The 13,496-nt window shown below is 47.8% G+C and overlaps 1 protein-coding gene across 1 annotated transcript in view; it reads right to left on the bottom strand.

Annotated features, from left to right (window-relative positions):
• Positions 1-6,517: 6,517 nt before the first annotated feature.
• LOC126546874 (tachykinin-like peptides receptor 99D) overlaps positions 6,518-13,496 on the bottom strand; it is a 139,697-nt gene continuing 132,718 nt past the window's right edge. The window contains exon 4 of the mRNA XM_050194590.3: positions 6,518-6,724. Within this exon, the coding sequence (XP_050050547.1) occupies positions 6,605-6,724 (120 nt within the window). The 3' untranslated portion in view covers positions 6,518-6,604. The remainder of the gene's footprint in view (positions 6,725-13,496) is intronic.

Genomic DNA, 13,496 nt, shown 5'->3' on the forward strand with positions numbered 1-13,496 from the left:
CGACAAGCCTTTGATTTTAAGATAGGTGGGAATGTGGTCACTCCCATGTGTCTCAATATCTGGAAACCACTTCACACATCTGGCATGAAAGTTGGAGACGAAAGCAAGGTCGAGAAAGCTGCCGTATGTTATGCGTCGAAGAAATGTGGAGCTACCATCGTTCAGCAGAGTAAGGCCATAGTTGTAGGCGATGCTTGGTAATCTTCGTCCTCTTGCATTTGTCCTTGTACTTCCCCATGCTGGATGGTGTGCATTGAAATCTCCTATGATGACCCATGGGGCGTGACAAACACTCAAGATATCCGCTAATCTTTTAGTATCGAAATTGCTGGAAGGCGATATATAGGCGCCTATGAGAGTAAACAAGAGTTTGTTCTTTTTAACTGTGATGCATATATATTGATTGTCGTCATGGGGCGCAATTGGTTGCAAAACATAGGTGAGTTCACGACGAACAAAAGCGATGATTTTGCTGCATGCACCGTTTGTTGATGACATGATAAATTTGTACCCTGACAGTCTGATTGGTTTCGACAAGTTGGGCTCACAAATGACCACGAGTGGAAACACATTGGTGTACACAAACTGACGAAAATATGAAGTTCGTGATTTTAGCCCTCTGGCGTTCCACTGGATGACGGACGCTGCTTTGACTTCTTTTCGGAAGGATGGGGTATGGATAGCCATCTTTCTAGTTGAGGGATTCAAGCACTGGGCTTAAGGCGTCCAGCACGTTAAGTGCGCTTCGAGCAGTCGGTGTCCCCATGTCCACTAAAATCGCTCGGATGGCCTCCATGAGGGAACGTAGCACCGAGATGACTTGACTATCTGTTTTAGGTGAATCATCTTTGGCCGGAGAAGGCTCCGGTGGGGCCGCGACCTTCTGAGGTTCCTTAGCAAGGGAGGGGCTCGGTAGCATAGGCCATTCCTCTAAAGAAAGAGTCTTATCTGATTCCTTCGTGGAAGTGGTGGGCCCTTTCGCGGCGCGACTAAGTGGTACCGCAGTGGAATGGGTACTATCACTTCGCGCATGCACCTTCTTTGAAGACGTACGATGGTGCCGACGTCGACGCCGACGCCGGACTACTTCGGCTGCCTCCCTGTGGGCCGAATGGTCTCTGGCGATTTGCTTGAGAACCGCGCGCTCCCTCTTGACGCGGGGACAGTCTTTCGACGAGGCCGCGTTAGGGCCGCTACAGTTGGCGCACTTCAGAACCGTGGCACCGCAGGTCTCTTCTGCATGAGGTTCAGCGCAACGGCGACACAGTAGCGAGTTGGGACACACGTCCTTGACTTGTCCTAGCCTGAAACACTGATGGCATTGAAGCGGCTCCTGGATGACTGGTCGAACCGGATGTCGGAAATATCTGACTTTAACGTGGGATGGTATACAGTCCCCTTTGAAATTTACTTTTACGCAGCGCGTATTCCCAAGGCAGCGTACTTGCGTAATGATCGTGCCCTCGTGATCAGGCCCATCTCGCCCTACTAACCTTTATGGAGTTAACTAACTTAGGTTTACGTTTGTAGCATGAACATTCAACATATTATAGTAGCGTGACCTTCAGTGACCGGCCCTACTGTGTGTGATCAGTACTGTGCCCTAACGCTTCTTCCTTGGAAGATGGGAGGTGGCCGGTTCAAACACCTTGTAGTGTATATTGTGAACCGACTACCGGTGAAACGGTGATTACGTGCAGCTGTACTTGGCGTCTCATCGTGGAGAACACAATTAGCCGCATAGCGAACTAGCCATGGATGTGGTTGATAATTGTGGAGGCTGTTCGACGCGGCGTCACTTTAATTCCGGCTGGAGAGTTCTACTTTAGTCTTTAGATTTGTCCTGTTGCAGGGTTCTACTTTAGTCTTTAGATTTGTCCTGTTGCTCTTCCTTTCCCCTTTCCTTTTTCCTCCCCTCCTTCCTATCTTCCATTTCTGTGTTGCTGTCACCTCCCTTCAGAAGAGTAGGCAGACGTTGTGCCCCTTCCGGTGGCAGTTGCCAGCCTGCTCCTCGCTTTCCCTTTCCTGTTAGCTGTGTATATGTGTATATGTGTTCAAAACAAATAATAATAATAATAATTGCCGGCTTGATGAGGCTAGGTAATTCATCATAGGGAATGGCAATGCCAATGTCGTAAATTACACCGGCTATGGATGTGTCGTCGATCGGGATAAAGGGCAAAGACAGGATGTGTTAAATGGTTTTTGGATATCGAGACACACGGGAGTGATCACATTCCCGCGTACCTTATCATCAAAGGGATGTCCAGGTTTTTCCCACGGAACACCATTCGATTAATTGACTGTACTAATTTTATTTCTGCCATGGAAGATGCTTGTCGAGAGGGCTTGTCCTCTGGATTAGAGGAAACAACGAAGTATGAAATGCGAGACGCCACACGCACGGTCATGGTTTCGTCGAAGCACACGGATTTTGATATAGAGTTGGAGTGGCTTCGTGCACTCGGTCGTCGTGCTGAGTGGGGATACCAGCGTACAAAATCCATCGATGACCTTAGGACGGCAAGACAACTGCAAAAGAAAATTCAACGTCGCATGGATAGATTAGCATCTCGACGTTAGACGTTACACAATCTGGATAACCATACCTGGTCTGCGTCCCCTCCCTGAACAACACTTCCCATTTAAAGCGCTCAATATGGTTCATTCTCAATAAATGGCCGGATAATTTATTATGAGAAGACTCACAGATTTCTTGCCATAATCATTGATAGAGGTCTCTCATGGAGCCCGCACGTGACCTACTTGAAAGAGCGTCTGACAGCAATTTCCCAGCTTTTCAAGTTTCCGAGCGGAAAGACTTGGGGAATGTCAGTGCATGCAATGTTGGAATTGTACAGGGCTCTTTTTCTGGGTTTCTTGAGATACAGTTTGCCCGTACTGACCAACACTTGCCAGACAAATCTTCGTGCTCTACAGGCTATTCAAGCCCAGGCTCTCAAGGTTTGTCTTGGTTTGCCAAAATTCACATCTACAGTGGCGGCTATTGCGATCACCAGGGACCAACCCATACAAACAAACATTGTGGTGGAAGTGTTGAGAGTGCACACTAGGCACTTTGCCCGTGCCCGTTCCCAATATCTGGCAACACTGCCGTCAGTAAGGCCGCAGGCATCATTTTGTACCACGATTTCGGATTATTACACCTGCCTTCCATCAGGCTTTACCCCCGCAGCTAAGCCATCGATTCCTCCGTGGTGTTTGGCTCGACCTACAGTGCACCTCACCGTACCAGGAATCAGGAAAAAATCTGTGCTGTCATAACCTGCTCTTAAACAACTAACTCTGCTCCTTTTGCACGAGTGGTACGCCGACCACGTACATACTTATACTGATGGATCGGCACTTTCCAGTGTTCCTCTTGAGCCTTGGTTTTCCCTGCAAAAGCCACCACCATCAGTTTCAAGACGTGTCACCCAACGACACCGACGGCTGCGGAACTTGCAGCTCTTCGCGCTGCACTTCATCTCGTCAGGCAAGAACAACTTTGAAGATGGTCAATATTCAGTGACTCGAAGGCAGCACTTGCAGTCTTTGCTATCAGCCCTGCGGCGTAGACCACACGAACAACTGGTATTCGAGATTATAGAACTAATCCATAGCTTGACTGAGAAAGGACACCACGTGACATTTCAGTGGCTTCCAACTCACTGCGGCGTCATAGGGAAATAACACGCTGATAACGCTGCTCGGTCTGCTCTTCAAGGCGACAAAGAGGAGCCAATACCGTTATCACGTACAGATGCCGCTTGAAAACTTCGAATGCTCACCCGTGATATCACGTTCTCCTTGTGGAACACAGGAAGCCTTCAAAACAATCGACTGCCCAACCTAGACTCCTCTCTACGCCTTTGCATTCCAGCTGGACTCTGACATCGCGAAGTCACCCTGCTTTCTCGAATATGGCTAGTGGTGGCCTTCACCAAGTCTTTTGCATTGCGAATCGGATGGGCCGACTACGCCTCGTGTGATGACTGTGGTAGCGAGGAGACTCTTCAACACTTTCTCTGTGACTGTCCTTACTACAATTTACAAAGACGATCGCTCGCAATCGCGATAGCGCGCTTTGACCAAAGACCTCGAACAGAAGAACTTATTTTAGAATGCCGACATCACAAGCCATTGCAGCGGAGGGCAACGAGGACACTGCTGCACTTTTCAAGGGCAACAGAATTAGACAAGCGGCTGTAGCTTGAATAGATGTTTATAGTGCTGCAAGTGCTACTGTGCTGTGCAGTGACAGTATGCGGTACAGTGACCGACTGTGACTGTATGTCTATGCTCCTTTCTTTCTTTATCTCTACTTTGCTATCACTTTACCTCGCCTCCCCTCTCTCTCCAGCGTAGGGTAGCAAACCGGATCTTCCCATTTGGTTAACCTCCCTGCCTTTCCCCTTTCTTCTGTCTTTCTCCTCTCTTTTATCCTATGTTGACTTTTATTTATCACCACCTGAGGTTCTTTTACCATGCGCCTAAATCTATAGGCGCCACGAGTGTTTTTGCATTCCGCCCCTGTGCATCATAATACGGCCGCCGTGGCTCAGCAGCGCACAGCCACGGCCACTAAGCTACCGCGGTGGGTTGTCGTAAAAAAAGAAAGAAAGAGAGTTTTGTACTAAATGCGAAGCACTTATTTCGATAGCAAAATAATTCGACGGCTTTACGATCGAAGTTAATAATTTTATCGGTCGTATACATTGCAGGAAACATTTCCCAACTAATTAAATTAAGCATGGCGTCACGCGTGCGAAGGTAAACATGAAACAGATCTTACTCGATGAGGCTGAACACTCGCCGTCTGATGGCTGGCTCGATGAATAGTGGCTGCAGTGGCGAGCGAACACTTTGTACAGTGGTCACGGAATGAAGCGCGTCAATTTAGGGCTAAGTAATGCGCATACTTTCGTTTCCACCGGCTGCAGATCGTCTCACAACGACGTAATTCTGGCGCATACACCTACGTCGGAGTCCTCGTCACCTTCGATGATCAAATTCCTTGCGATATGACATGGCGCGTCTCGCGTACTTTGCACATATGCAGGGTTCTACTAAATGCTCCATGTCGCGTTTCATTCCGTGAGCACTGTACAGCCTTTAGGTTGTACAAAGCTTTTGCCGTGATGCGTACGCGACCTAATGGTTGGAGCATAGGACTTCTGTGCTCGGGGAAGCTCTTGGCCCGTATCTCAGTGTTTTCGTGGACCGATCCTGGAGATAGTATAGTCTAAAAATATATGTCCCTCTTGGTGCCACTGTAAGAAAAACGTTCGTTCGTTCGTTCGCCCCGCTCGTTCGCTCGCTCTGACTTGTTAAAAGCTAGGCAATAAGAAAACGACAAAGCGCGTGGAGGTCCGTCTTTAGATGCGCACCTGCTCGACGTGCGTCGGTATCTGGTGCTGCAACAATTCGCGCTTCGCATGACGTCGATGTAAACTGCATAAGAGTCTGCCAAATGTTCCAAATATTTGTTCATGCACCCCTGAGTTTCGGTTGTACGGAATGCAGAAATAAAGCCAATGCATAAATGAATAAACTTCCGTGAGCTGTTTTGATAGCAATGCACCAATAGCAAGAAGCCAAGAGCGGTAGTACGACAAGTACGCGTTGGCCATTGCCTGCAGTGGCCCTTACGAACGAGTTCTTGTCACTCAGTTTTACGTGTTTTGCGCTAAGCAGGTGACCTTGAACGAAAGACGCGTCAGAATTGATATTTTCAGTAAGAATCTCTGGAGCACGCTTTTATATAACAGGATTCAACTGTAGGACTCAGGTCGTGCACGGTCGCTTATTCCACCACCGAATTGGAAATTTGTCCCTGCATAAGCGCAAAAGGTGACAATGTCAGCACGTGAAATTGTAAATCCGAGTGTCACAAACAAAGGGTTCCCCGATTTTTTCGGCAGATGTTCTGACACAACAGGAGCCTTTGGCACACTGGCTCAGATGTCATTTTTATATCGGTGTCACACGTATTTACACTTCTGATCGCGATCGGGCCAATCTGGATCGAACTTGATCCGGATCGGGTGTTGCTACACGGTCATTTGCGATCGCGATCCGAAAATCGCGATCAGGCCTCTTGATCGGAATCGCAGGCTGGCGTCTGCGTCCTCTAGCGCAGTATTCTGAAAACGCTAAATACAAGAAGAGAAGGCAGCTAAAAAAACGTTTAAAAATTCTTTTACCAGCAATAATAAGCTGTAAAATTGAAATATTGTCCGAATTTAACCATATCTTGAAGATCTGAATTTGTAGCCAATACATTATGCAGTTCCGAGAGTTTCTGACGATCAGCAGACTATAATAACTCGATCCGGATCGCTAGAACCGTGTAGCAGCGACCATTGTTGATCGCGATCATGAAATCCGATCTGGATCGGCCCCGATCCCGATCAGAATGTACGTGTGACACCGGTATAAGACAGTCAGTTATACATAGCGCATATATTTCTCCACTCATTACATCATGCAAGTATAGAAGGACCAGTGACACATATGAAAGGATCGGCCTTTATTTATTCATTTTTGTTCACGAAGGAAATGGCAAGTGATGTTATGGGACGTTGTGACGTGGGAAACATGTCTAGTACTTTATTCGGAATGAAACCTGGCTGATGATCGACGAAGCCATGAATGCGCTGTCTTCAAACTTCCTCTTGAGGCAGCATGACATTCTCGCCTTGAACTCCGCGCTGAATTTCTCCTGCAGGTAAACAAAAGGAAAAAAAAAAATAGACACAGGGCATCAGGTGGAACACCAAGCGTGAGACAACGCGACATCCGCGGCATTCAGGAAGCGAAAATTGGGGGGTGACGTAAAACAAAATAAATAAACCCAAATAAAGATAAGAGAGAAAGACAAAGTTGGGGTGCAAAAGAAAAGAGACGGAAGTTTTCCTGTATTGATACGTTTTCTGACCCAATACTGCATCTCTTTAGTCTCGGCACGCGTATCTCACAGGGGTCGTATAACGGGGCGTGGGGACATGTGGAGCGGCTACCGTAGGACACAGAAAGGCAGGGGAGGGTGGGGGGGGGGGGGGGGGTGACATGGTCCCAGTTGAAGCGTCTCGACGCACGCGCGCGCCCGGAAGTAGATCACTTTCACAGCTTCCGGAATCGGGGCCGAGCGTGCGACCCCGCACAGCTCTTCATCGCGGCAGCGACGGCGCTTATGACATTCCCGCGTTAAAGTGTCTCGCGTCGCAGCAGCAGTGTCCTCACTCGGATCACATTGCGCTACCCCGCGCCAGCCGCGTATTGCAATCCCTCGCACTCGGCGGTGCGAGAGAATTTGCCCCGCAGACGCGATGGTGTCGGGCGTCTGTAGCGAACCATAAGACCTCTGGCCGGCTCGCCGCAATCGCGTCCACCCCGCCCCTTCCCGGTGCGCTGGCTCCTCGAGGAACGTGAGCCGTCCGCTAGACGTGGTCGCACCATTCGGAAGCCGAGGGCGTGAGTCACGATTCACGTCACTTTGCGAAACCCGGGAATGTGTGCACAGACGTTAAGCCTACCCTTTCGAGCCCACATACGTTATATTAGCTCATTCTTCAGCTTTTCATTTCTATGTTTCCTTGTCTTTTTCTTTTCGGACTGTTTTCCATCTCTCGGAAGGCACTACCGCGCCCTTCTTGCCCTCATTCTTCGGAAGCCATAGTACGCTAGGGATGCATGGGGACATGCACCAACGTATACATCACGCGTGCGCCAAGCACGTCGCATAGGTGACACAACAAAAGGACCCGTAAGGCAATTTCAGTGATTCTAGCTTCTCTGCACGAGCGCCGCAATCAGAAAGACGCGGCGCTACTATAGTGTCAAACTCTCCCGTTGTTACGTGTGGTGATGGCTTAGTTACAGCACTCTTGTAGCTGCACATGCGTCTGAATACAGCTATATCTTGTTGCACGTATAGTGGTTGGGCACCACTTCTTTTGTTCAATGGTGCATGCCGCTAGCCGTTGTACTGGCGTGCCAATATGGCAGCCCTCCTAGCACTTTATCAAAGTCGTCTATATACACGGTGACCCAGGTAACTTAAGCCAGACTTTAATAATATGCGAATGCCACGTAGCTGAACAGAACCAAGGTAATGGTGTTTGCCCTCACTTGGAGATACTCAAATTATATTTCATTCCGCCTAATTCGTTAATTAGTCTTAATTATTCAACTTCTCAAATATTATAATTTGATGAAAAGCGTCAATGAGAAAATTGTAGAGCGACATGTAAAATTCCCGAATCAGCTTTCTGTTGCTCAATACGCGCTACATAAAAGCGTTTTTCCGAGCATGAAAGAAGCCCGCGAATACACGCAAAGTGCCTCGAGCCGCCTGTCGAGCGGCAATTTTGCGCGTATTCGCGGGCTCCTTTCACGCTCGGAAAAATGCTTTTATGTGGCGCGTATTGAGCAACAGAAAGCTGTTTCGGGAATTTTACATGTCGCTCTACAATTTTCTCATTGACGCTTTTCATCTAATTATAATATTTGAGAAGTTGAATAATTAATTAAGACTAACTATTTAACTAGACGGCATTAAATATAATAATTTGAGTATCTCCAAGCGACGGCAAACAACATTACTTTTGTTCTGTCCAGTTACGTGGCATTCGCATATATTTTAACTCTGGCTAAAGTTAGCTGGGACTCCCTGTGTTATAGAGCTCCACAGCACTAAGAATGGCGCCGCTGTTGTCGCACAGAGCTGTGCTGAAAGATCGCGGTGCCGTGGCAGTGTTTGCGGCTTGTGAGTAACATTCGCTGGTATACTTTCCAGCTCGCTGTGTTCCCACAAACACATGCAAACACATGCGCCCTTCGATGCAAGCTCGTCCCTGGCGGCAACGAGCACAATTATGCACGCGTGACGCAGCTTATGCGGGCCGTTTCAAGCGAACGTGGTTCGCATTAACAAAACACCCGCATTTCGTGCCAGCAGCACGCTCCAGGGGGCCATGTATTAATAAGATAAGCGTGTTGTACATTTATGAAGCTTTAAAACACGTGTGATGGGAGTTATGTGACCTCTACTTTAGTCTGTTAATGGTTTGTGGCCACCAAACCCCCATGAGTTATGAACCCCCCCCCCCCCCCCCTCCCCCTAATTATAATATTGAGTCTTCGTGTATAGTAGGACGGCGAGCCGTAAATGTGTCGAGGTTTGTGGTCACCGAATTCCAGCGTAATTTGCGCTACTTTAAGCCGATCGTGCCCGCAGCACAGTGGTGGATGCTTCTTCAGTCGAGGCAGGACGGCGTACTGCCCGCAACATTCGGTATTTTCGCGCTTGTTTCTCAGTGGTGTCACAAATGAAATAAATAACAACGGGGAAGGGCGAGCTATACGAGCCTACGTTTTACGTTAATATACGACACACGAAATTCCGCAAGCAGCCTTTCTTACACATCTCATTGTCTGAGCCGAAATTGCCGCATTCCCCAGAGCAACACCGTTAAACATGAGACATGTGCTTTGGAAACTAGTTGCACGGTGCCGGTAATACGACAGGGTGGCAGGCGTCGTGTCAGCACTCCGCACTTTGATGCGTTAATTATATTTCCATAAATAGAAAGGAGTAAAGCTTAGCGAGAAATATGTACTGGGGTGCATGCAGCTATCATACGCCCTCTTACTACTGTTGTCAGAAATGCTGAGCATTAAGAAGTGAATGTAGCTGCTAGTTAAACAAGAACAGCAAGGTACTTAGCACTGAAAACTTAAAACTCAGCAAGAACCTTACAGGTACAATTATACAGAAAACCAAAATAGCGGTTTCACCCCAGCTTAGCTAACGTAAATGCTATCCAAGAGGCAATCAAAAGAACAGAACGAAAAGCCTTGAGGAAAACCTTCAAAGATGGAAAATAAAAGCCAAATGTGTTCCTGCACGCACATGTATATGTGCGTGCGATCTGATCCCTGTGTACTTGATCGGACGTTCGGCACTTGCCGCGCATCAAACATGAACGACTTTCTTCACAAAAGAGAGGTGCGGTTATAAGAAAAAAGTGATTTTTTTTTTCGAAAAAGGAATGGATCCTGTAGAGGTTGATTTTGTTGTTCCGTTTATAGGACGTTGAGAACAGTTTGGTTCCGATTATCAAAAGCATATTTTCTTACACTGTTTGAATGCAAAACCTACCTATGAGAGCAAATTCCATTTAAGCGATATTTCACTTTACCAAGGTTCTCGTATATATATATATATATATATATATATATATATATATATATATATATATATATATATATATATATATATATATATATATATATATACAGCACTTGTTATTCCCGTCCGCGCATTGAAATGCCGAAGCTCTATCTCACCGAGCGCTTCGTTTTGTTCTCTCGTTCATTCTTTACGCGACACTGCGACATACATAATAGCACTTCGGATCCTTTCTTTTGCTGTCTTGTTTTGTACTCCGCAGTTGTTCAAGAACGATCACGGTTATGCGCGACGGGCTTCAAACGCAGCCGGTGCCCCCTCCTCGCCTCTGGCAACGGTTTGGCCCGCCACGCCGGCGATATAGGCGTTGCGTGCTCGCGCTTGGACCACCGCGTACAGCTCCGGCCGCTGGAGGTTGCAGCGCGGCCTGCTGCTGCTGCTGCTGGACCCGCGTGGTGCGGTGCGCACCGAGCGAAGTGCGCGGCAGATCTTTCTTCAGACGTAGGCTGTAGCGCGGATTTGGGTCAGCAGCATGCCTTTTCAGCTTGCACGAAGTCGGATTTTCCCTTTGTTCTTTTCTGAGTGCGCTCGCTATGCATGCGAGTCCTGCTCGAAGCTGGGAGGGAGTAGTTCGAACACTGCACTAGTGGCCGCTCCTATTCTTTTCGCACTGACGTGTTTGTTTTCGCTGCCTTCTTTCCCATTGATCTTTCTTTTTTAATTTCTTTCGTTATTGCGCGCGCTCGGAATCGCGCGCGCGCTCTTGAGTACGAAGGGCGCAGACCAGCTCTGCGGCCGGGACCGCGCTGTGTGTCCGCCACTCTCTCTTTTTTTTTTTTCTCTTTCGAACTCTGGAACACTAGCCGAGGAGTGCTGCTTCTCGAACGCAGCGTTTATTGTCCTCCTGTGCGTAGCTGCGTGCTTTGCATTCCCATTGGACGACACGCCACTGCTTTACCGCGCGCCCGCTAGCCGTCACCATTCATGGGCTCCTGTAGTTTTCATCTCAAATGCAACAATAATCCACAGAGTGCGCGCAGCGTGGGGCGGCTCCCAGCTGCCTTTTGCGTTATTTATTGTGATTATACCGCTGCAATGCCAAGACGGCGCTTTGGTCTCCGCGCGAGGCTTAAGTTTGAGTACGACTACGGTGGAAGAGTACGACTGCACAGAATAAGCTGTGGCGATGCGGTTTATGGGGACGGACACGGTGTGTTTACGTTCGCTGCGCTCTCGGTCCTTCCTGTCTTGCTACGATTGCCAGAGTGAATGTATGGCGTCTAGGATACGCGTTCAGAGGTGTGAGTGTGCGGTATCAATATTCTATACAGGCACATGTTGCTCGCTGAAGGGGGAGTTTTACGTCCCTTGGCAGCAGACCGTAAAGGCTAGGCAAGAAAGTCGTCAAGCTTACTTGCACTACTCACATCAGCATTTCTGCTTGTTTGTTGTTTCGATACGACTGTTCGTCAAAGGTAGTTGTCAATATTGAACGAGGCGGTAGACTATACTATTCCCAGCATATAACATGCATGATCGCGACAAGCCACTAAAATTGAACAGCCTTCCTTGTGATTTCGCATCTGTGGAAAGCGCGCTCCACTTTGATTTCACGATAAGATATAAGCTTTAGTATTCTATTGTCGACAGGATTGGAACCGCATGACCGAGAAGGTAGAAGGTAATGTGAGGAGTGGTATATTTCAGTCTGCAATTCCAAATGTTTTCCAGGCCCCAATATTTGCGTCGTGAAATATTTTTTTCAAAGTTAATTGAACTTGGAGAAAAACGATCCAAGATACTTCGGAAACAACCACCTTATTGACGGTAATAGCATGTCGTATGTAAAAAAAAAAGAAAGAAAAAAGAAAAGATACTCTACCACTTACATATAAACGCATTTGTGTATAGCCGCGGCTGCGTACAGTTTGCACCAGAGCGTTCACTCCTGTCGCTCTATAGTGGACATCTCCGAAATGAATATGCTGCGTTTATAATCCGGCGCAGTGGCAGCATACCTTCGCTTCACATTTTAATCGTCTTTCATGCACGAACGAGAATTCGGCAAGAGCAGAACAACTCTACAACGAGAAATGCGATACTAACAGCATGCATGGTCAGCAGAACGTCTGATGGAATATATTGGTTAAAATCGCCCCCTTATATACCGATGTCGTTGTTTTTTTTTATGTATGACGCTTCATTAAAAAAAAAGACTGCATATTTAGGCCCCTCCCGTTTTTGAGGTAAGCTATCGGGACTAGGCGGGCATAGGGACGAGAAAATTTTGGGCTTCAAATTTGCTTAAGATATGCTAATTATGCTTTGAATCTCTTACCTTAGGGCACATGCTGTATTTGCGAAATTGAAGTCGAGGAGTAGCAAAATCATACCTGCTCAACATAAATCTAAATCTGCTAAAAAAAATGTATCGGCGTTCCGATTAGGATTGTCCCGAACTGTTGTAGGCACGCTTTTGGGAAACTGTTAACTAGAACACCAATGTATCTTGTTGAACAAGGAACATATGCGGACATTGTTAGGAAATCAGTACAAAAGGAACATGATTTTTGTCTCTATGTGTTAAGGAGGACTAGAATGAAATAAAAAGAGAAGTCAGGGATGTTAACCAGAAATGCGTCTGGTTGGCTGCCCTATTCTGGGGGACGGGAAAGAGGGAATAGAAAAATAAGATAGAGAGAGAGAGTTAAATTTCGATTATGACTATATGTGGACTTCATTTAGACCCTTCACCTCTTGATTTTCTGAACCTGTAACGTTTCTTCTTCTGTTACAATTCTAGAGCGCAGGTCTTAGGCGCCCGTTCCTGCGTTGAGCGTCAGCCTCGGCGTCGGCGTAACTGGCAGAACGAACGAGCCCACCGAAGGATGAAAAGAAAAGAGGGAATGCGGTGCGCAGCGGATGAAAGACGGCGACAGCGAAGAGAGCGCGAGGAGGAAAGCGGAGTGCCGCACGAGATGTGCTGCACGGCGGCTACACGCGACGTGATGGCGCCGTGGTAGCATGCGCCGTCGCCCGGTCGCCGATGACGTCACTACTAAGGCATACGGCGAGCGCGTCCACCGACACCATATATGGAAACAAAGCGTTGGTGTGCGCTTCGATACCACTGCGCATGCGCTACTTCACCTGCGTCGCCGCCGCTAGAGAACGCGCTCCGCGCGTGATTACGCTTTCTGTGGAACCGGTGGAAGTGCTTCGTCTGCCGCTGCTGCTAAAGGAGCTGCCCGAGCAGAGGCTCAGCGCCGCCGCCGAGAGCACCTTGTCCTTCAGAATCAAA

The sequence above is a fragment of the Dermacentor andersoni genome, chromosome 1 (genome assembly GCF_023375885.2).
Source record: "Dermacentor andersoni chromosome 1, qqDerAnde1_hic_scaffold, whole genome shotgun sequence".
In the NCBI taxonomy this organism is placed as follows: Eukaryota; Metazoa; Arthropoda; class Arachnida; order Ixodida; family Ixodidae; genus Dermacentor; species Dermacentor andersoni.